The sequence below is a fragment of the Pezoporus occidentalis genome, unplaced genomic scaffold (assembly GCF_034315485.1).
Source record: "Pezoporus occidentalis ecotype Australia unplaced genomic scaffold, CSIRO_AGI_Poc_V1 ctg61, whole genome shotgun sequence".
NCBI classification, from domain to species: Eukaryota; Metazoa; Chordata; class Aves; order Psittaciformes; family Psittacidae; genus Pezoporus; species Pezoporus occidentalis.
This window is the reverse complement of record NW_026915955.1, coordinates 106,776-130,519: the sequence shown is the minus strand read 5'-3', so window position 1 is coordinate 130,519 and position 23,744 is coordinate 106,776. Positions and strand designations below refer to the sequence as shown.

Sequence of the window (23,744 nt, the reverse complement as noted above, 5' to 3'; positions counted from 1 at the left end):
AAACAAAGAGCTGTGCATTATAGCCCCACTGAAATGCACCAAAGAGCTTTAGTAACTTGTCTATAATCAGCAATAGCAAAAAAAAAAAAGTGTCTATTTTATTTTCTGTTTTTCCCCCTACGTTATGATTGATAGAAATCTGGAATTATTTTCTGACAATCACATATTTGGTGTGAACATGACATTAGGTTTTACTGTCTTTCTCTTTTGCAGGTTGTTCTGGTTAACCTGTTGATATGCATGGTAGTTTTCTACACTGTGTACTATGTGGTCCTATCTCTGTGCTTCGCAGTATTCAAGTAAGATTTCCATGTCTTTAGTCTGATATGCTCGCATACTGCAACTCGATATGATGGGGAGAGCTATGACTGTTCAAAGGAAGCTTCTGGACTGGAGACATCCAGTCCCAGATACTCTGTGAACGCATTTTTCAAATTTAGTTAAATTGTACCTGGACCTTCTTTCAAATTCACAAATTGGCAAACAGACTCAAAACTAATATAAAATGTTGGTTCTAATATACTTCCTTACACTTGCACTATGTAAATAACTGAATGTAAGAGAAAAGATGACATGAAAAAAGGAAAAGTAAGATTTTACAGTCGATAAAAAGACAAATTATATTCTCTTGGGAAGTTATTGATTAGCATGTAAAGTGACAAACATTGTAAATAAAAGTGGGCAAAGGCAAGACCACAACACAGAATGGGACCTAGAGAGCTTGTAAAAGCCCAGAGTTTTCCATTTGAAATCATATTTAAAAGCACTTGTATGTCATGTAATCACTAAGGCATTACTGATAATCTCTGGCTGAATTTATTCATTCTGTTTCCACAGGATTAAAATGTTGGATGGTTTGGCACCTTTTGATTTTAAGACAAATCCCTCATGGATTAACCCCTATTATTTAGGTATTTGAAGTTTGTTTCTCTTTTTTTTTTCCCTCAATCAAGAAAATAGATTGCATGTGGATGTAAACTTGTCTTTGTTATGGACAGTATTTTAAATTATTTGTTTAGTAATACTAATGATTTCTGTATTTCAACTACAGTGCATTTAAATGCTTATTTATCTTGCCAGCAGTTCTTATTTCTGTATTGTTAGTTGTCATAGAATCATAGGATAGTTAGGGTTGGAAAGGACCTTAAGATCATCTAGTTCCAGCCCCCCTGCCATGGGCAGGGACACCTCACACTAAACCATGTAACTCAAAACTCCATCCAAACTGGCCTTGAACACTGCCAGGGATGGAGCATTCACAACCTCCCTGGGCAACCCATTCCAGTGCCTCACCACCCTTACGGGAAAGAATTTCTTCCTTATATCCAATGAAACTTCCCCTGTTTAAGTTTTAACCCATTTCCCCCTTGTCCTATCACTACAGTCCCTAATGAAGAGTCCCTCTCCTGCATCCCTATAGGCCCCCTTCAGATACTGGAAAGCTGCTATGAGGTCTCCACACAGCCTTCTCTTCTCCAGGCTGAACAGCCCCAACTTCCTCAGCCTGTCTTCATACAGGAGGTGCTCCAGTCCCCTGATCATCCTCGTGGCCCTTCTCTGGACTTGTTCCAACAGTTCCATGCCCTTTTTATGTTGAGGACACCAGAACTGCACACACTATTCCAGCTGAGGTCTCACAAGAGAAGAGTAGAGGAGCAGGATTACTTCCTTCAACCTGCTGGTCATGCTCATTCAAGTGATTGTTAAGATTTTTCCTTGAGTGGCTCTTCTGATCTTGCATCATATGAAGAAAACTTCTGCTTTGCCAGGATGTTTCATTTTCATTGCAGAACAGTTACCTTTCTCTGTAAAGTTTCTTCAGAGAGTTGTAAATTTGCTTTTCATACTGCAGCAAATTTCTTATAAATTACTAGATCCATATCTGGGATACACTCAAATAATGGAAATTTTGCTTTGGTAATGCCTAATACAGTGGGCATTAAAATTTCAGGTTTTATTATAGCTCAAACCCTAAGCATAAATTTATATACCCTAATAAAAATGTATGCATTTTTGTCTGAAGTTCTCAACCTTAAATTTTACCAGATTTTTAATCTCTTTTACAAAGGCAAACCACATCATCTGTCAGTAAAGTAAGTAAAGCTCAAATGCAAATTGGTTAGTTCATCACGTTAAAAGGAGTAATACAAATTCACGGATATTTGTACAGTTTCAATACTGATTTCAGAGGAAAAAAGACCATTTCAGTTGCAGCAGTGGAAAAGAAAATTAAATCATATTCAATTAGAATGACTTTTAAGGGCCCTAATGTAATTACTGTATTTCAATATTATTTTTTTTCCCAAAAGAATTTTATCAGCTAGTTTGATGCAGCATTTTTTTATGCCAAAGACAGCAACTATTTCATGCGAGTGGTTAGGATTCCACCCTCCCTTCTGTCCACCCAATGAAATAACATGGAGTAGCAAAACATAACAGGACCAGTTTAAAGTCTGTGGGCACAGAGACAGAGCAAAGGTCTCTGAATGGTGTCGCAAATGAAAATTAGCTTACTCAAGATTCTCGCTTGTGCCTGTTAAAAACAAAATTATGTCCTTAAAAGATAACCTCAAAATAAGAATGAAGTCAGCTGAGAACTGAGGTGTCATTACTGGCCCAGTCTTGTAAAAAGTTTAAACAGCATCTCTCTACACTATGCATACTTTCTAAATTATGAAACTGTTGGCATAATTTAAAGTGATACTGTCATCATGATATGAAATAAACTAAAAATACTAAAATACATTGTTAAACATTAAATTTTTTGCAGCATTACTACCCACTTTCCTTTTTACCTTTTTCTTATTTTTTTCATGTTTTTAAACTGTTGGGTGATAGATACCTTAATACAGTAGGAACTAATTGAAAAAAATAAAATTCTGTAGAGAAATTCTATAAAGAATTCTATAAAATTCTAAAAAATCTATAAAGAAAATAATAAAATTGAAAGTGCAAAATGCTGCCAAATGTATAAATTAAATACAGAGTTGAAAGATAACGATGGCCTCTTTACTCAACTACAGTAATCTTAGGTATTACATTACTGCAACAGTGAAAAAAAATCTATTAAAAATACAACTTTCATATGCATGTATACTGAAAAAGAATGAAATGCATTTACACGGAAAATCATGTGAATTACAAATGCACCATTATGGCCAGAAGAGAAATCACACGTTTTTCCGTTTAATCCCCTGCTAACCAGGTACCCACCCAGCATAAAGTCAAACTTTCCCCTGAAAATTATCGGGTTTTATCCTGTTACATGTAAAAGCAAGTAAAACAAGCTAAGCATCACTTCATCGCTGTGTTGAAGAATACAGTTCATCAAAAGCCATGTGAGGTTCCTCACCATTCCCAGTGTCACTGCCCCATGCCTTCCAGACTGTTCTCCTGCCTTTGGGGGAGGCACAGCTTGTCCTGCCACTGCTTTTGCAGAGCTGTGCCCACATCAAGGGAGGTGTTTGATGCAAGCTGGTGGCATCACATGGCTTGGCACACTCCAGAGGTAAAACCAGGGGACAGAAATGCACTGTTTTGTCACTGAGAGAAGGAATTTTCTTGATCAGATAACTTTAATGGTCTCTTTTGACAACATAATGTAGTTGTTATCAATTTTCTGGTAATCCTCATTTATGGTTTAACAAACACAGAGCTAGCTGCTGAACGTCAGGCACAATGATAGCATGGTACCTATGACAGCACTGAGAAAAGCCAGGCTCCAGGTTGTACATACCATGAAATTAATACAGATGGGTGGCCTCTACTCACCTTGTAGGCTCTCTGCTCTATCTCCTCTTGCATATCTTAATTGTTATAATTGTTTTGATATATATCTGTATATATTCTGGTATATGTCCTAAATGATGCTATTAAGTCAACAGGAAGAAAGCTATGAAGTTTCATACCAAACAATCTATCAACCACACAAATCTGGTTTGGATGAGAAAAATTTTATCCAAGTCATTATCAGCTAAATCTATTTGGCACCGTAATTCAAAGAGTGTGGAGAGTTCATAAGTGAAATTTCCATGCTATTTCTTCTCTAGGCTATAGATACTGGTCATAATCCTCTTAATCCTTTTGTTTTTACATGAAGTATACAACATCTGAAAGTCTATAGGCAAATCAAGATACAACTCATGAAGATGTCTGTGGCAAAATTAGTAATGAACTTTATAATGGAGACATTAGTATAATATCTGATCTTGTAAAAAAAAATTAATAACCATCTCAGACATTTTAACTTCCTATTGCTATCATTTTGAATATAAGAAAAAGCATCCCAAAACTGTGTTTGCTGTAAATATCCTATTTTCATTTACAGTTCTTGTAATATCATTGGAAATAACTTTCTTCATTTGTGGTCTGTTGTTTGCCCTGGTTGTGGAAGAATGGGTTTGGGATTATGCCGTAACAGTTACTATTATTCATATCATCATAACTTCAGCTGGTAAGTAGGTTTACTGCTAAATATATGCCTAGTATCACAAATTGAAGAACCAATCAACTATGATTGATTTACTGGATTACTGGACTAACTTAATTTTTCCTTAATGCTAAATAAATATATACCCGTAATTTCCATTCATTTGACTCATTCATATATTTAAATCCTGCCATTTAAAACTCAGTTCTGGTTTTGCTGCAGAATTTTAAAATACTAGTTTCTTATAAGAAATTCAGAGTTTTAGTTCATAATCTAGCAGTTCATATCAAATACAGAATTTCAGCTTCTGGGAGGTGTGTTTTTCTGTAACTCAAAAAACTAATAGCTGCCCATGTCCTGACACTTTAAGAACTACTCATTAACACTTCAGCTCTAGTTTAGAGTAAAAATGAGGCTTGCTGCAGCAAAGCTGATTCAAAGTTATAAATTAGATAATTTGAAATTAATCTGATTGAGGAAAATTAAGCATTTTGCCATTGAAGCCTCTTTTTTTGCCCTGAAACTCTTTCCCTCAAAGGAAAGAAAAGGGAAAGAATTGGCTGCTATAAATGAGACTCATCACTTTTTGCCAGCATCTGGTAACCTGCTCCCTCTTCTCATGCTGTTTAGCAGAGTGCTGCTATAGCTGATTAGGAAATATATTTTAACACCATCCTTGCCAGAGCCCATTTGGGGATCCTTTTCTCCTGTAACAATGAGCTCAGTGTATCTATTCTAGAATTTAGACATAGGAAAAAATATTACTCACAAATTAGGACTACTATCCCTACTTCCTACTATCCCTACCCCCTACTATCTAATAACTCATCTTCCATTTTCCAGTGCTTTATCCATTTGCCTTTGAGCATTTTGCACAGACAGAGATTCCCCAGTTCCCACAACTGGAGACCAACAGAAACTTCATCTTAAGAAATTAAGCATAATTTCTCATCTACTGATTTTTTTTTTTTCCTGGAATTTAAACTACTGTTGCTCCTTATGAATAACTTTAGTATTTAAATCAAAGAATTACAAAAACTACAACAAAAGCCGCTTTATATATAATTCATGCAGGAAGGTATGGTCTATAATTATATTAGATAACGCATCTTGATGTCCGAACAACCCCAGGTTTGTTATTGTTTCTTTCAGATGCCCAACCAAATCTCTGATGGCGAGCTTAGCTGCCAGTATATGCAATATGTCCCCCAGCATACTTTACTAGCTCTACACTCCTGTCAGCTTTTTTCTGGGGGGGAGGGAGGGCAATGCTGTGTCATGCAGCTGATCATGCAGTGGAAATGTGGGTCAGCCTGCACGAGGCAAGGGCAGCGCCTGGCACAGGAGAGAGCATACCGTGCAACAGTGCTAACTTGTAGTGTGCAGCCCTAACCTGTCTGCCATGCACTGCATCACCCATTTAACTGAAAATGTCAGGCAGCTTAATTTATTTGGATTGAAGCAATATGTAGGCACTCTACCAGGGGATCGATATCTCTGTTGTGCTAAACTGTGTACACGCAATTAATAAAAAAAACATTTCTTCCACAGAGTCGAAGAGTTCTCTTTAGCACACACTAGGTTTAAGACTTGACTTCCATGGGATCATTCACCAGGCTAAGCTTAATGGCATGCCCCACTATCTGAATGATCAGGACCTAAATATGGATTTTCAATTTCAATAAATACAATTTATGAAACGTAACTAAGAGGACCTTTGATAACATAATATAATACTTGCATGTCCCCATCTTTATTGTTTAACAATTTGCATTTCTCCTTTTCTTCTCTTTGCAGTTATGTCTGAATTCCCCCTCATGTTACACTGGTGGTTGGCATTAGGTATAATTACATTATTTAAAGTTTAAATTGGTAGACTCTGCCTAGAAAACTAGTATTTGAATTATTAATTGTTTCTATTAAATGTCTGTTGTCTCACTAATTTGAGAATTAATATAGCATATCTTTAATTTAAAGAATAGATATATACTTTCATTTACACTTCTTTTAATGACACATGCAAGTAACGATGGGCTAACATGTGCCTTGCCTAAAAAAATATTCTGTTTTAAGACCAGAATGTACTCAGTTTCTGTTAATCTAGCTAATGAACAGCAGATACACTCATGTTCTTGAAATAAATCATGATTAAGTCCTGACTAATCAAACTATCTCACTTAATTCAGGTGTTAGAAAGGCAGCTGTCCAAACAAGTCTTCTTTCATAACCCTTATAATCAATGAAAAGAAACAGGAACCTTCAGAGGCAATTTTTATAAATACTATGCACAGGTACTTATGACAGCTGAGATAAATCCCAGTCATCACATTTTCTTACTGTGAATAGCAAACCTATATTTCCGAACATCTAATTTTCTGCAAAATTAAAAGCATAGCTTTGAACTAGAAAATATTATCTTGAAAAATAGTTAAAGTAAAAGGGCTAGCTTCTGGCCTTGCTTTATATGATGGATAACAAGGATCAACAGCTGCAGTAAATTCCTAAATGATGGGGACAGGCAAATAAATTCTCTGTCCTGTAACTGGTTTTTCAGCAGCAGCTGCTGGGGCTGATATCTTTGTAGGTGCTTAAAGCCTTGGGCAAAATGTTTAACTAGGCAGGCCATTTTTAAGAAAACTGAAGATAAAGAGAATGACTTTTTAAGGTTTTAACATTTGTATTCCACTATAAAATTTAATGTAAAACAGTCATATATTTTCTTTCAGGATCTGGAGTAATTTCAATGATTTGTGGAGGACAGATTTTGGCATACTGCTTATTCAAAGACAACTTCATTTACCCGATTCTAGATGATTTTTGAAAAGGAAAATTAGAACTTGTCTTTTTATTTACATGAATTCTATGGTCTCATTAACAACATAATTAAGTTAGCAACTGTCTAATCGTAAAGCGAATATTTAGCTTACCAGATCTCTTGTATCTTGTTTTCAATGTCAATGTCATCAGTCTTAGCTGTTGCATGTAATCACTTTTAGCTTTTGTATGTGCAACTTCCATTAAACAAATTATTAGATATGCTGTCTCTTTTTTAAAATACAACAAACCATAAGGAGGATAGGAGCAATGAGACAACTCTCTTGCAAAATTTCATAAGAAAAAGGGAAAAACAGACTTGAATGTTTTCAGGGTGCTTGGTATCTATTGTATTCTATGCAATGTTGACTCTGGTTTAGGCTGGAGTCTGACCTTGTATAAGCACTGCAAAACTGTAAAGTCTGCTTATCTAGCATAAATCACTGGAGTTTTAAAGCAGTCTTTACTTACAAACCCCTGGCAAAGAAGAATCTGTGAACAGCACAGAGCTCCCCATCTCTTCCCATCTTAAAGTTTTCACCTAGAAGCTAGTCAAGAAAACAGCAGGCACACAAGATGTACAATCTCCAATGTTTGGTTGACCCCCTTGCTTCCAGGGATGCTACAGATAAATGTTTTCTACAATAGCTTCAGGCTGTTCTCTTGCTAATGATCTATTTATGGCCCGGCTCTGCTGGAATGAGGAAAATGAGGAAAGGCAAAGGCTTCTGACAGCCACTTTTTTACATGCTCCTTTCTCTCTCACCCAGCTGCAAGTGGTCAATGCAGAAGTGTATTTATGGGTAGTGGAATTAAAACCAACAAACAAGCCATAGTAGTGGCTTCAAGTAATTCTTTATCTCTTTAACCATAATAAAGTTGTAACAGGAAAATTGCTTGAAGGCAACTTCATCTTAAATACGATACCAGTGATTGGATTTCAACTGCAGTTTGTTCAGAAGAGCAAGAGTGGATTTTTGTTTGCACAGGAGTGCTATATGTGCGTTTGCCTTAATCTTACTCAACAAATAATGCTTCTGAAGAATCTGTCCCCCGCTGATCTAATCAAACATCTTAAAATTTATTGCAAGCTTTAAAATTTTCAGTGAAGGTTCAATACTGAAAGCACATACTCAGTAAGAAGCATGTTTCAGAAGACTCCCAAAAGAATGAGTTTGTATCTCATGAATGGTAGATATGTAAGTCATTTTAGAGACAACCCAGATATGTAAATACATAGCATTAAGTAGAGGTAGACTTTACTTAATGAAGTCAGCTGAGATAATTCTGGAGAGTGAATTAACTGACCCGCACTTATCAGTGGTATGAACCGTGGACTGTTTTTAGTTTGACCGATTTGTATCTCCAGAAACATTAGTGTACAAATAACCATCTGGTATTACGTGTTTGAAAAATGCTTGCACATTTCTTCTAGATTTGTTTCAGTTCAGAACTATAAAAATGGATGGAAAGGAAGTACTTGTTCTCACACTTTTGTGTGTAGGTAGTGTGCCATGTGGCAGAACATGAGTGGATTAGGTATAAACTTAATCCATGGGTGGAATAAGTTTCTATTTTTAACCTGATGGGATTTTCCTCAATGCATGTCAGCCCAGCTGGAGCTTGTTGTAGGTCTGTTGCCCAGTCTTGACTTTTTTGACTTTTTGTTTTCTATTTAAAACTTAAATCACCAAAAGGGATACCTTCAGGCTAATATGAAGAGTGCTTTAGTCCCAGGATACCTCCAAAGCATATACAACAAGGCCAGTGCTAGAAAAACAATCACATCAAGAACTCTATCAAGGACTAAAAGCCTCACTCCAGCTATCAAAGAGACATCATCTCTGTGCATTACTTTCAGATACAGAATTGTGAGAAAATTTCAGCATTATTTATTTCATCTTCTCCATCACTGTTATGTTGACCATCAATAATAAATATTACACAAAATATTTAGTGTAGAAAGAGCTCATGATATACAAATAAATATTCATCACGTAAGCAACATAAGCTGTATCTGTGTAGGCATTACCTGGTTAGAAGACTTCAGAGATAATACCTAATAGTGTGTGATTTCTATCTGATACACCAAATCAGTACTTTTGAATACGACAAACCTGGCTGTTTCTGGAACAATAATAAAGTGACCCACTTGAGCAATTTGCATGTGACTGATAACAGTCAACACACAGGTGGGAAAGAAGAGCTGCTGAAGAAAATGAAGGTCACTCTATATGTTTCACAACAGACCTGCCAAAGACATAAAGAAAAGACCACTACAGAAATCAGAAGGGAAACAGAGAAAACAGCGTCAGGGACATGTGTTTCTAAAAAAAAGGCACAGTGAAAGCAAGAAATGGACAAGATCAGTGAAAGTAATAAAAATCTGCAGACTGAACTTGGAGCTCTGGAGTCTCATGACATGCGACTTCTATGCCACTTGTATACCACAATTTGTATTTCTGGTGATGTATACATGACTCTAGGAAAGGTGTCTCCACATCCATAGTTCTAACTGTAATCTGAGATGCTATGCCTGCAGCTTCTGCCCCAGAAGTTACAGAATTCTCTGCTTTCTGACTCAGCTAGACAAAGGAATATTATTTAATTTAGCTAGTGTGGGCTTGGTGTTAAGATATTTAACCCCTTGTGATACAGTCTAGTAGTCATGAGTTTGCACAGGTATCAGTGGGGGCTTAAAGAGCCTAGAACACATTACAAGCAGATGGAAGCTTTATCCACTTCCAGGCAGTTTGTAGAGAAGAAGGCTAGAAGTTGCAAATATTAGATATAAAAATCAACGGACCAGTACATAAATGGCACACCTTAATAATACCATACTTAAAGTAATTTTAACATTTTTTTTTCAGAGGCAAGAAACTCCTTTTCATCCTATCCAACCAACTACTAAGACAGATTACAGTTCTCAATTCAGCCCTCTCTAAAATACTCTGCATTCATTCTTGCTCCAAATGAAGTGTCTTGCTTGTAACAAAATGCAAATGAAATACAGTTTGTTGGAGACTCTAAGCATATTCTAGGCTAATAGCACTGCCTTCAGTGTAATGTCAAAGAGTAAGCCAATTAGAATAGTTGTTCTGGGACCAGAAGATTCTCTCAAATGTGTAAAACCAACCAAATACCAAACTATGGAGTACAGACAACATAATGATTTTTAGTTGGCATTTTGTGTAAAAATATTGTTTAAATACTTCTAATTTCCTAGTGAAGTCAAGAGCTGGTTATTCAACTAAGACTGTAATTTTTTCCATGTCTGTAAATTACTTGAGCAACATTTCCATCTTTTTTGTACTTAAGTTTCAAAAAGCAAGCAAACCAAAACCCTACAGTACTCATTATTTCTGTATTTCTAAAAGTACCAGTAATTACAGAAAACACAGTATGAATACTAGATCACCAGCAATGGGTAGATGAGTCACCTGACTGCAGTCTCCTACTGCAGATATTCATGCACAAGATTCCTGTGGCCCACAGTCTCTTGACTAGAAATACCCATCATGACCAAGTAAGCTTTCTTAAACTGAAAAAAGATGTGCAAGCCGTACACATTCGTCACTTCATCATCTGGTGTATATGTTGTCATACCGTAAAGCTATGTCATTGTTAATCTCCACAGGCATTTAAATCTTTATTTAAATATTTTGCGTCTTCCAAATGTGACTTAGAATGTTTATTTCTTCACTTAAGATCCTGTGTAATGATCCATCTGCTCAGTAATGGCTAATGCTCTAATCTGTCCTTTTTATGAGCTAATCACAGTCCCAGACGGCATGCACTCCCTCATCAGATGACGGAGAGGATAAAAGTCTTAGGAATGGTTATAAAATGTGATGGTGTAATTAATACCTTTATTATTGGCTTTAAACCTCTTAGTGTGAGGCTATGATCTGAAGATGTAGACTAGTGTCCCAACCTCTCCTCTGCTCAGGGAGAATGATACCCACCCCCTTCAGAGTCCCTCTTTAGATGCACTAGGATAATTATTGTAGGGCAGGCACAGGCTGTGATGGACTTACATCCTACTCCATCCATTCTCCAGCACAGGGGACCAAACAAATACCTTGCAGTCTCTCCCAGTTCATAGAGTCAGACTTCTTCTGCCAACAGGGGTGAAAGAAGGGAAAGATGTGCTTGAATGTTCACCCTGACATGTAGTTGTAGCATGGCATTGGCTTTGACAGGGGATTTGAAAAGCAACAATAGGATACCAAGTATGGACAACAAACATTTAGGGAAAGGCCTTGGCCCCAAACTTTTAAGGTTGTCTACCCCTAGAAAGCAGCTGCAATCAAATATAAGGATGATGGCTCAAACTAGAGCCTGTAAGAAATATGCAAGGTACTTTCAGTACCTTGCTGTCATTGTCCTAAATCAAAGATAGTCACAGCCTGGCCACTGATGTTCCATATTTTGCAATGAAAATAAATCCTTGTATAAGATTGTTTGTTCTGGATTTGCAAAATGAGTTGTAAACAAAGGGTCCAATCTGCTTCCAACAGCAAAGATCATGTTATCTCTACTGGAATAATACTCTATCAAAAGACCACTTGTTTGTACCCAGACCCTCTCTCAGAGCAAACTTGTTAACGGATTTTCAGCATCAAAAAGATGAGTGTTTAAATAAAACACAGCTAATGACAAAATGCTTTAACACATTAAGAATTAACAAATCCTTAGCAGTCTTCAGAACCTTTGCACTTAAGTTACATCTACAACAGTACCAGTCAAAATATACTGAAAACATGCTTTGATTAACTTCATAAACCTTGATGAAGGTCCACACAAAGAGGTACCATTAAAAATTACCAAAAAAACCTCTATGTGTTTGATATTTCATATGGTATTAACTGAAAAAATATTTGTAGATATTAGCCAAATTACAAGAGCAAATTCAATGGCAATTCATATTTACATTAATTTGGATTTAGTATTTAAAATTAATCTGAATTCTAAGGAATTGTTTCAACACTACTTCACTGGAAAATTACAGTGAATCCTGTGAAAGTAGGCAGTATTCCTTAGTACATGTCCAGGAGAGAGAAGGGCAGGCAGTGAGTGTCAAAGGTGGAAGGAAGAGAGTGTTTCAAGAATGTAGCTGCTTCAATATTGTTCATTTCAGTCCCATGAGATCTCCACTGTTCAGGTTACACTCATCAGGGTACCAACAAGAGAACAAGAGGGCTGCAGTGACACTGGATACATTCAGACCTAAAGCAGTAAACTCTCCAGATCAAATTGATCAGTCAGTTTTTTGGTGAGCCATGTTTTCCAGCAGCTTTTCAAGCATGCAACCCTTTAGAAACAAATTTTATTTTCTGAACATTTGCCATTGAAACATTTGAGGAAAAATGTAAGTTGTAATTGAAAAGCAGCTACTGTTTTCCATTGTCAGGAAATGAAACATCATCTCTTCAGGTTTTGAGCAAATAAAATTGGTTCTGATGAAAAATGAAGTCGCATTAAACAGAAATTTTCTCTCAAAAATCTGCTTAGACAAGAAGGTGTTTTTACTGGTTTGTTTTTTTTTTTCCTTTTACCGAAATGATAATGTTTCGTACCTTATTTGTTGTATGTATTTTTAGAATGTGTTATGTATCACTAGGTAACATTTGCAGACTTCTCCAGTTGCCGAGGTAACTACGTTATTTTAATGATCAGCAGAGAGGATCATTATGTAAAACATTATGTTAATTTCAAAAGCAGAAAATTGATGTCTTGCTGTTACCTTGAAGCTGAGCCTTTTTTTCTTCCCCCCCCCCCCCCCCAGTGCCTTTTCCCATGGACATTAACAGTATGGCTAAGTGCTTGAGTATCCTTTTTTCACAAGGATTTCAGGTTGTGTTGGAAGGCAAATAAGGCAAAAATGACACCTGGCAACCAACTAATAGCAGATGAACAAATTTCGAATTTCACCATAGTTTACACAGAAATAGGATAGGAAAAACTGTTCCATATATTCTTAACTAATATACATGGAAAGTTGGTGAGATTTTAAGGAAGGCACATATTTTATGTAATTTCATTATTTTTTAACTTTGAAATATATTATTGCTTTGTTAAGGAAAGCAAATTATAAAGCACATGTAATTATTGCTTATGATTATGTGCAAGTACTGTTTGTGATACAGACCAACTGATGAAGAGATTAAACTCCTTCCACTTTTATTACATTATATATCTACTAGATTACTAGGTTACTATAGCAGTACAAATGCTGGGCATTTACGACTTCATTGCAATCATAAATGCTCTTTCTGAGGCTGCAGTAAGAACCTTGCTGATGTGAGAAGTCACAGGGTGTGTTTCTGTTCTCAAACCTGCTTTCTCCATAAAAAAAAGAGAAAAAAACCTGCACATTTCAAAATTATCAAAACCAAGTCTCACACAAATTCGAGAGCTCACAATCACAATTGCTGCTATAGCTCACCAGCCTCACAAACACAAACTGTCTCAGGCAACCAAAGGCAACTCAGCTTTGCCCCCAGAATCTTTTGCCTCTTTTCAGGAGTTCTGCCTGCAGATTGTGTTAAATTATGAACGTTTCATTCTCTAGGTGGAACTGGTTGCTTTTATGTGTTAGAACATGATATGTTCAAGACATCTGAGAGCTCCTATATTCTCCTGACACTTCATCGTAATCACCTGATCTATTTTAGAGCCAGTGAACTCTTCTGACAATACTCAAAGTGCATTTTGATGGAGACTATATTTATACGAACTGTACCTCTTCACTCCATGGAGCTTATTTGAATCCTTTCCTCTGAAGGCAAAGCTTTGACTTCAAAAGGTGGTAGCTCTTTCTCAGATTCTTTACCCGTAATTACACTTATTACACTAGTCTTCTTCTATTTCAACCTAACTACCCCAACACGCTCTTCTGACATGCTGAGGTTTGCCAATTTATATACATCTCAATGAGGACCACAAGCTGAAAATATAAGGATGTGAAAAAACAATTGTATTAAACCAGCTAGATACTGTTAAAAGAACATACAATGATACAGCTGGGAATAAGACTTTTATTAACTAATAAGATTAGATATTAGTTTCCCCCTTCCAACAGTTTATGCTTCACTTGTCTACTCTGTGCAGCCAAATACATTAGCCTGAAAAGCTTGGCTTTCACCCTTAGCATGGTGAAATAGTGGGCTAAATTTTCAGCCCTTGGAATGAGTTAAACTTCTTTGATGGGTATCTTTCTGCTAGAAAATGCCAATTACACAAAATCTAAAAGTTTCAAGGAAAAATACTCTTTTTGTACACATTTGTTGACAGAATAAAATCAGAATACATACGTTATCCTGTTGACTACTGAAATACACCAGAAGATGATGTAAAAAAGTTAGTAAAACAATAGAATAAAGCAAAGCAATACTGAAACAGAGCTGAACTTCAAACATTTTGGTAGGTTCTTTTAGAAATTGTAAAACGGACCTTCAGAAAAGTTTTTCCTTCATGGAAAGTTTAAATTCTTGCAAGAGAAAAAAGAAAAAACTCTGAATATATCAGATCAATTTTTAGTTTAGTAAAATGATTCATATGGTTTGGGGAACAAGCATTTGAATTATAAGCGTTGTTAGATCACAACTACATCAGTTCTTAAATCTTTTCGCAAACAAATTTGTTATATGAATAATTACAAGAATAGAATTAGCAAGTAAAGATTAGTTAAGGAATGCTAGTAAGAAATAGTGACTTTTAAGAAGAACTATGTAAAGGGCTATCATTAAACACAAAAAAAAGAAGCCAGCTGTGTTAAAACTGCTAGAGGTGAAACAGTCTGCCTCTGCTCCACCGATGGAGGTGAGCTATAACTGGTGGAGAGCAGCACAGTGTCAAGAACAAGGTAGCAAGTGAAAGGCACCTACTTTGGAGCTCTGACAGAAATACATGAAGTATAGAAATAATTTAGGGAGCATAAAACAATAATGTTAATGAAAACAAGTATGAGGATATGTGGCATAAAACCATATGTAAAATGGGACAAAAACAATCAAATTGTGGTATTTATCCACTACAAAAAAAAAAAAAAAACACCAAAAAACCCACAAACAAAAAAAAAAAACACCCCCCCACCCCCCCAACTATTAGGTATCTGCATCACCTCTGTACTTTTACAGAACCTCTGTATTCTTATTCATCAGCAAATACTTAACACACTTTTCTCACAAGTCTGATACTGTCAAGAACATGCAGACAGCGGGGATTGGAGACTACAGCAAATCACACACTGAGTTGAAATTCTTCCTGTCTATGGGCTTTTCCAATCAGTTCTTCTTACAAAAACTGAAATACAATTTACAGTAGCTAGCTCACTTCAAGAGGGTACAGTGACTGAATAGTAACCTGCAGGTACTTCCAATTTATATCAAATGTTTAAGTTATATCTTTGTAGCACTACTTATTTCTAAGCTATCCACAGTCCCCAAATACTTCCTGGCAAACTGGAAACATTTTATGGACTGTGAATTCCCTTTGTTTCTAGGTTTCAGGAGTTTGAATGTTATTAACACAATGAAATGCTTCATTAGAGTAAGTAATCAAGTCAAATATTCTGAGTCAGAAAATACAGGATACATTTTTGTTTTGTTTCCTCATTCAGGTTAGTGTGTGCATTATGATCATCCCTGAGTTACAGAGTACACAGTACTTTTTCAAGAGCCTTGCCTGGTTCAGTGCCCATGGTAGATACACAAGGGGAGAAAAAGGCTGAAGGGACAGCCTCAATTTGGAGTGTACCAGAAACTAATTAATAATCATATGTTTGAAACCTGGAGTTATTGTTCTGATCATCTAAGCTGATCTTCCACAGTAACAAAGACCACAGAATTGTCTCCAGAACTCCAAACAGGTATAGAGATTATTTATATGTGCTTATATAAGGAAGTCAGCCATTGTAGAGCTAAAATTTCAAAAGAACCAAGATCCAGTAGTGCTTTGTAGTTATCGTTTCACTGTTTCAGTATCCTTATGGTAACACAAAAGGTGCTCCATTGTTCCAAGCCAGAATTTGTCTAGCTTCTGCTTCTGTCATTTGGCTCTTCTTATGTCTTTGGTAGATTAAAGAGCTCTCTGCTGTGACAAATCCTCCTGCGTAAGCGCCTACATGCCATAACAAAATCTCTTCTTCCCCGGTCTCCTGCTGAGCCGAACGGTGTGAAGATGCCCGCTCCGTACAGGCAGGTTGTACATACCTGCAGCCATTCTCTTGCTCCTCGTTGAGCTCTCCCTCACTGAGTAGCCTTTGAACGAGCACACTGGCACCGCGCGGCTCTTAGCCGTGACACACACTGGGATGGGCCCTTATTCCTACTCCCGTGGGCGTTTACCCCCTGCACTCCCAGCCCCCGCCGTCTCTCACGGCGCAAGCTGACCGGGCAGCCGGCCCACAGTCCCCGTACTCGGGCGCCAACAAGGCCCTGGGCGCACGGGAGCCTGGCGTCCGTGTCCAGCTCTTAGGGGAGCCGGGCTTCCACCTCAGAAGCAAGGGCAAACCCTGCCGGCCTCCCGGGCCTCTGCCTAGTCCGGAGACGCGGGGTGGCTCGTGGGCGCCTTCGGGCACCGCCGTCAGAGCCTGCCCCTCCGGGAGGCCACAGGGCGCAGCCCCATCGTCCCGCTGCCTGGAGTGCCAAGGTAGCCCCTCCGCAGGCCGGGGCTGAGTGGAGCGGAGAGAAACGGGCGGGCGGGGACTGCCCCGACGGCTTCAGGCGGAGCGGGGCTCGGCCACCGGGCAGGAAACCCCACTCTCTTCCCCTTGCGGAAATGCGGCTGGAACACGGCCAAGCCGCTCTAGACCCCGTGGTGATGCGGTGACTCTGCCCCGCTGCCCAGCTCGGCAGCTGAGCGCTGTCCCCATGGGGCGGGCACAGGGCGGGGCCGAGGTCGGGCGGCCCCGCTGGAGGGCAGCGGTTCCTCCCTCTGCCCGGGGGGGCCTCTGCGTGGCAGCGGTGGCCGGGGAGGGCAGGTGAGCGGCCGAGAGGTGAAGCCTCTGCCGCCCCGAGGGAACTGAGGACTGTGAAGCAGCCGGAAAGAGCCTCCGAGGGAGGAGACGCGTGTCGCATCGCCTTTCTGGTGTGGTCAACGGCTCCCCGGAGGTCAACGGCGGGGAAGGTGACCTGGGAAGATGGTGACTGTAGTGACGAAGCTGGTGCACTACCTGCACCTGAGGTAAGGGCGGGCGAGCGCGGGCACCGCCCTGCTCCTCCCGGCGGCCGCCGCCCAGCGCCCCTCCCGCTGGGCGCTGCCGCAGGGCCCACCTCAAGAACCGTGACATGGAAGGGGCAGGGAGGGAAAGGTGTGGGGCTGCGGTCCGGGAATGAGCGACTGTCGAGGGGGGCTGGAGCGGTGGGTGGGAGCGGGTCTGCTCCCGCAGCCGGTACGTGACCCGGCCGGGCTATTCTATGTGCGCTCGCTCCCGGCGCTTCAGCCGTTCTGCGCTGGGCTCCTGCAAGCGCCGCGGGACGGCAAGGCGCTTCGTGGGATTACAGTAGCATGGACTAGACAAATAGTGTATTTTTTCGTCTTTATGCGATTTCTGGCAAGATACAGTACTAAGCTATTTTCTCCTTGTATCATCTGTTCTAATTAGAATTTAGCAGATAAATACAAATGTTTGCTTTGAGTGGAAAGAAAGCAAAGAAATGTGCAGTCCTGGTGATGTTCCACTATGTGTTTTGTTGAATCAGAGTTTTTCTCACTTATTGTTCATCAAAAAACTTGACTGAAAATGTACAGAAAATTTATCAAGAAACAGCATACCCTGAGCCAGAAATTAAATTTACGAAAGCAGTGATGTTTTTATGCAACACTTTCACATAAGGTATGCCAGCTCTAGGAACTGATTTCATCAGCTAAACTTTTGCAAGGTAGCCATAGGAATAAGTGGAAAAAGGGTACTCATATGTACTGTAACTTTTTATTGGTATGATTTACAGCTTGATATCTGCAGTCTGTAGATATCTTTTAATGATTATTAAAAAATAGTATGAATTGGCATTCATTACATGAGAGGAGCATGTAATGTCACCGGGTTTTAACCTGTTTTTTCCCAATTGGATGTTTTAACTGCTAAAATGGTTTAACCTATTCTACAAGCCTAACCAAAATCACAGCTCTAATTGTATAAATTTCTGTGGGTTTATGCTGCCATTTTTTTTGCTGAGCAAATACAGAGGGAAGTCAAGAAGGAACAGTCTCCATCAATGCCTCACGCCTGTGTCTCTCCTCTTGTCCTCCTCCAAACAGTGGTTATTTGTTTAGCAGCATCTTACTGCTGATTTTGAACCAGAGCTTCATGGCTCTATTTGCTTAATAAATGTAAGAAAGAAAAAAAAAAAAAAGAAAAAGAACTATTCCTTAGAGGTTTTATAAAAAGGAATTAGGAAATGGTGAATAATGCAGACAGATGGCAGACTGCAGCTAAGCAGTGATGTTCTTAAACCACCAGCAGCCCGATCACTGTCAAGTGTTTTGTAAGTATCATGAGACAAGATGCAAAGAGGCTACCAAGTTTACTAAACTGAAAGGAAACTCAGGCTGGATGAGCGTATCTGAAAATTTAACAAATGCATGATCGGTGGCCTGGCTGAAAGCAGAATTTGATTATTTTACAGTTGAGTGAAGGAAGTTGATAAAATTAGGGAAGATGTTAAAAAGTCCAGCAATTCATTTTTATTGGAGAAGTAGAGCTATTGGCTATGTGGCAGCAAAGGGACTCGGTAAATGCAACAGACGAAGAAATGAGTAAGTCCTAAGTGAACATGATTTAGGATGTTTCCATTTGTCAAAGCTAAATAAGAGAATAGATACTTCACTGAGTACTGGTGGAAGGGTTCATAGTGGCAGTATCTGACAGGACATAAATTAGCAAGTGTTCCCTGGAACTGGTACACATCAGTCAGATAGAGCATGTAGAGAACATTGTGGAAGGGCACTCGGTCATCTTTAGTGAATCTGCAAGCTTAAAGTGCAGCTTGATTTTGGCAAAATCACAAAATACTGTTGTCCATCCATGTCACGAAATCATGATAGATAGGTGATGGATGTTTCAATCTGCGCCAGTCAGGCATGAACAGCTACTATTAGGCATTACTATATGCTTATTTTGTGCCTCCAGTAGCAAGTAACCAGCAATATAACAAGGAAAACAATAGAAAGTACATAAATGTGAAATTGCCGGACATATTCTTGAAATATATTTATTTCTGATTAAATCATTTTAGTAGGCTTCTGGCTAGCCATGCAATAATATTTTTTATTATAAGCGAGAGTGAAAGTAGTTAAAAAACAATTAACAGCAAGGAAACTGAAAAATAAGCTGTTCGACTGAGTTAAAAATAGGTGGCTGGTATGGTGGGAAAAATGCTTATCATCAGTATTGTCCCTTTTTGTCCCCCAAGTGCAGCATATGCAGAAATGCTAAGGGTCAACTGTCGTTTTTGTATTCTGTGTAAGTTCTGGTCCATGAATTGGATTTTAAGGTTCTGCCACAGTTAAGTGAATAAATATTATGCTAATATGCCGTAAGAAAAATATATTTGAGCTTGAAAAACTGTACTTAATAAGTTCATAAGAGTACAGTTTGTGACAAGATTAGACTATGTCAGTAAAATAGTACACTGGGCAGCCCAAACAATTACTATAATCAGACCCTTAGAGAATCATAATTATGCCCTTAATTCAGTACTTCCTGAGAAACAGATAATTAATTTGAATTACTGTAAGACTTGCACAGTTAGCAGAAATGTGGACATCATAGGAATCTGTCTTACCTTTGAATCAGACACCTTGCAAAACGCAGGATTTCGAAGTTACAGGAATAATATTACAACCTTGGACACTATACAGCTATTCTAAAAAATGCCTTTTCTGAAAATGAGAAGTAAATACATTGAAATACAGGACTCACAATTGCTAGAAGAAATCATGTAGCAGTACATGGTCTTACATTTACCTTGACTAATTAGCCCTTATGAGGATGGTTCTGTACCCATTTAAGTCCCATTCAGCTTGGTTATAAACTTGTGATTAGTTTCAGTCAGACAAAAGTAGGCTCACTGAATGGGAATGGATCAGGCAGGAAAATAATTGTAAAAGTACAAAATTGCATTCTGAGCAAGATGAGATGTTTCCCTATAAAGGTACGTTATGTAATTATCTCTACATAAACAAAGATTGCTCAGCAAGTGAAAGCAGAGCAGCATACCAAAAAAAAAATGATCAAATGAGCAGTGATCTTTAAGAACAACAGACAAAGGAGACAGCAGCAGATAGAGCAGCTCCCAAGGACAATACCAGGCAACACAAGCAAACTGAAGACAAAGATGTAGACTTATGAATGTAAGGCATTCACGGGGAGAGGGAACATTCAGTGTTATGAAGGAGATTCTCACAGTAAATTGTATTGTAGAAATTCAATCTGAAGCACCAATGCATCAATACATTATAGTATTTAAAGAAGTCAATTCCCCTAGCAGAAGTGAGAGGACAGTCCCTCCCCCTCTTCACAGGTGTAAGTTAACCCCTATAGTCCATTCTGTAGGAACAGATTCCTAGAACTATGGGGGGAGTTTGGCACAGGAATTATGAAGGACAGAGAAATTAACATGCAACTGTGTGTGTGAGAGAGACTCAAATATGAAGTTAAAAAAAAGAAAGCATGTGTTCACTATTAAATCAAGCAGAAAACAGTATTTTCACTAAATGGTACAACTGACAGAGGAACTGCAAAATCAGAACTCTGATTCCGCCATCTATTTTGCCATGTAACATTTGTAGGAGTGTTTTTACAGACCTGGATTATCAGAAAACTACCACTTACTAATGCATTTATAGAAATTATTGACATTTTTTGAAATAAACCTATGAAATTCCTGTGTACAATTTATTATGATGGCCCTAACATGGAGAAACCTCAAGCAACTATGGAAAGTTGTGCTAAGTGGGCTCATTTTGTCCAGTTAAAATTTGCAATAAGAGACAGTCTTATGATGTAGGAAAGTGCAGTAGTGGTTCGGTTTGTGCTTTGCAATTGTCACATTGAACTAGTTAAATGGCTGGAATGATCACTCACCTGAAAGGGAATGGCACGTGTTGAGAATTGGGATCCTCCTTTGAATATTATGCTTATTCAAATAAGCAAGGAAAGATGATGCTCAGCCATCATGAGTGTAGTACTTCAATACTTTAGTAATACTTCTGTATTACTTTTGTTTGGACAGAAAAATGAACAAAGATTGTAAGTACAAGTATTATTCAGAGGAAAGAAGGCTGGACCACTTCTAAATAAGAATTATAAACCAAATTAATGCTGCTACAGTAGTATATCATATGTCTTCTTTGTCTTGGACCTGGTGGATCAATTTTTATGCTGAATGCTGTTATGTGATACACATTTAATAGCAGCTAAGGGATAATAGAATTTCAGTAGTCTTTAATGTTTCTGATTGCTTTGAATAAGAAATTAACTGTCTAAAGAGAAAGCAATATGCCTTATTTTGTACCATGTGAGCCTCATCATCTCCCCTGCAAGGAAAGGACTCTCTGGGCCTCTCGCTCATAGAAGGGCCATTGACTCCCCTGGGTGGTGGCATCCATTGCAGTCTGTGTTGCTCAGATGTGTAGATGAACATGCAGAAAGACAATTGCAGTTGTGATAACATCTGACAGCTAGGAGAGAAATGTTCTTTAGAACAAGTTTTGTTTGTCTCAGATGATTAAATGGAGGTGAGCTGTAGGACCTTTGCTCCTACCCTGTTCTGGCGTGGGATCACTACAGCGAAAGGTGGGTGTGGGAGGAGAACTGGTCTCCCTTGTATTTTTCCTGTCAGTTTTAATTCTGTGAAAACAATTGTGGTCCTCTCTGCTCTTCACAGTTGAGAAGCATATGGTCCTACATTTGGTGGCCAGCACTAGCAACAGATTAACATCATGGATAAATGCTACATTTTGCTATTATGACAGCAAATGCAATTAGACTTGGATATAATGAGACAAAAGATTCCTTAGCCAGAGAAAAGCACATGTTCTCTGTGAATTAGAGGCCTGGTATTGATTTGTAATTATATGTATGAGACCGAGTGCTTTATATATCCAGTAATCTTTAAAGATTAATATCTGCCTCTAGACAAACTTAAGAAGGAAACTTAATTTGGATAAAAACTTACTTTGGATAGTTAATACAATTAAGCCATCAATTTCTAATAAAATTTAAGGATTTGGGTGCAAACTGGAACACAGGAGGTTCCACTTAAACTTGAGAAGGAACTTCTTCTCAGTGAGGGTGACGGAACACTGGAACAGGCTGCCCAGGGAGGTTGTGGAGTCTCCTTCCCTGGAGACATTCAAAGCCCGCCTGGACACATTCCTGTGTAACGTTATCTAGGTGTTCCTGCTCTGGCAGGGGGATTGGACTAGATGATCTTTTGAGGTCCCTTCCAATCTCCAGCATACTGTGATACTGTGATACTGTGATTGGGCTGTGTGATAACCCTTTGAACTGTCTGCAGCAGCAGATTTGTAGTTAGCTTTTGTTCCCCAGAAAGCCACAGTCACACTCAGCTTTCTGGTAAGTGATATACCCAGATCATCAATAAAAACTGATCGAAACAAAACTGAAATAATTTAAAAAATGACTGCTATCATAATGGTAGCTGTAAACCCCATCAAAATATAGGTGATAATAATAAAAGTACATTAAACATATATAATTTTAAATGCAACAGTCATATGCAGTAAGTAGACTTTTTAAGATTAATTTCAAAACAAGAATTCTGAATGCATACGTGTGTACATACACTTGCTACAAATGGGATCAGCAAAGACCCTCAGTGTTACGAAATACACAGGGATGCTGGAGAGGGACTCTTCATTAGAGACTGCAGTGATAGGACAAGGTGTAATGGGTTAAAACTTAAACAGGGGAAGTTTAGGTTGGATATAAGAAGGAAATTCTTTCCTGTTAGGGTGGTGAGGCACTGGAATAGGTTGCCCAGGAAGGCTGTGAATGCTCCATCCCTGGCAGTGCTCAAGACCAGGTTGGACGAGGCCTTGGGTGATATGATTTAGCGTAAGGTGTCCCTGCCCACGGCAGGGGTCTTGGAACTAGATGATCTTAAGGTCCTTTCCAACCCTAACTATTCTATGATTCTATGAAATAAGACTGATGTGAAATGAGGGTGGAACATAAATGTCAGTTTCAAGTGTCTTCTCAGTCTTTCAGGACTCCATTGCTGCTTCTAAGCAACAGCAGTTTGCATGCAGTGAACTCCCTGGTATACACTGGCTGCCCCTGCACTCTGTGTCCTTAGCAATTTCCTTTGAACTCTCTCTCTCAACAGAGTGTAAAGTCTAGCTCAATTTGATGAAGAAGAAATCACAATGACCTGTATATGATAGAATTTAAGTGCAGGACAGGGTGTTGTGTTTTCTTTCAGGATGTCTTTAGAGCTAAGACAGAAATACCATTTTAGTGTTTCGGGCT

At 38.6% G+C, this 23,744-nt stretch overlaps 2 protein-coding genes across 2 annotated transcripts in view; both read left to right on the top strand.

Annotated features, from left to right (window-relative positions):
- Positions 1–210: 210 nt before the first annotated feature.
- Positions 211–7,310, top strand: TMEM244 (transmembrane protein 244). The gene is made up of 5 exons (XM_062639686.1): positions 211–299; positions 838–911; positions 4,328–4,453; positions 6,227–6,271; positions 7,156–7,310. Exons 1-5 carry the CDS (start codon positions 241–243, stop codon positions 7,248–7,250), a joined length of 399 nt encoding a protein of 132 aa, XP_062495670.1. The 5' UTR covers positions 211–240; the 3' UTR covers positions 7,251–7,310.
- Positions 7,311–17,322: 10,012 nt separating this feature from the next.
- The window catches only part of ARHGAP18 (Rho GTPase activating protein 18), a 93,292-nt gene continuing 86,870 nt past the window's right edge, over positions 17,323–23,744 (top strand). The window contains exon 1 of the mRNA XM_062639681.1: positions 17,323–17,431. Within this exon, the coding sequence (XP_062495665.1) occupies positions 17,388–17,431 (44 nt within the window). The 5' untranslated portion in view covers positions 17,323–17,387. The remainder of the gene's footprint in view (positions 17,432–23,744) is intronic.

Coding starts and splice junctions, on each gene's coding strand:
- TMEM244 (XM_062639686.1), top strand. CDS start 241: ATGGTAGTTTTCTACACTGTGTACTATGTGGTCCTATCTCTGTGCTTC. Junction 912..4,327: donor GATTAACCCCTATTATTTAG/GTATTTGAAGTT, acceptor TTTCATTTACAG/TTCTTGTAATATCATTGGAA. Junction 4,454..6,226: donor TATCATCATAACTTCAGCTG/GTAAGTAGGTTT, acceptor TTCTCTTTGCAG/TTATGTCTGAATTCCCCCTC.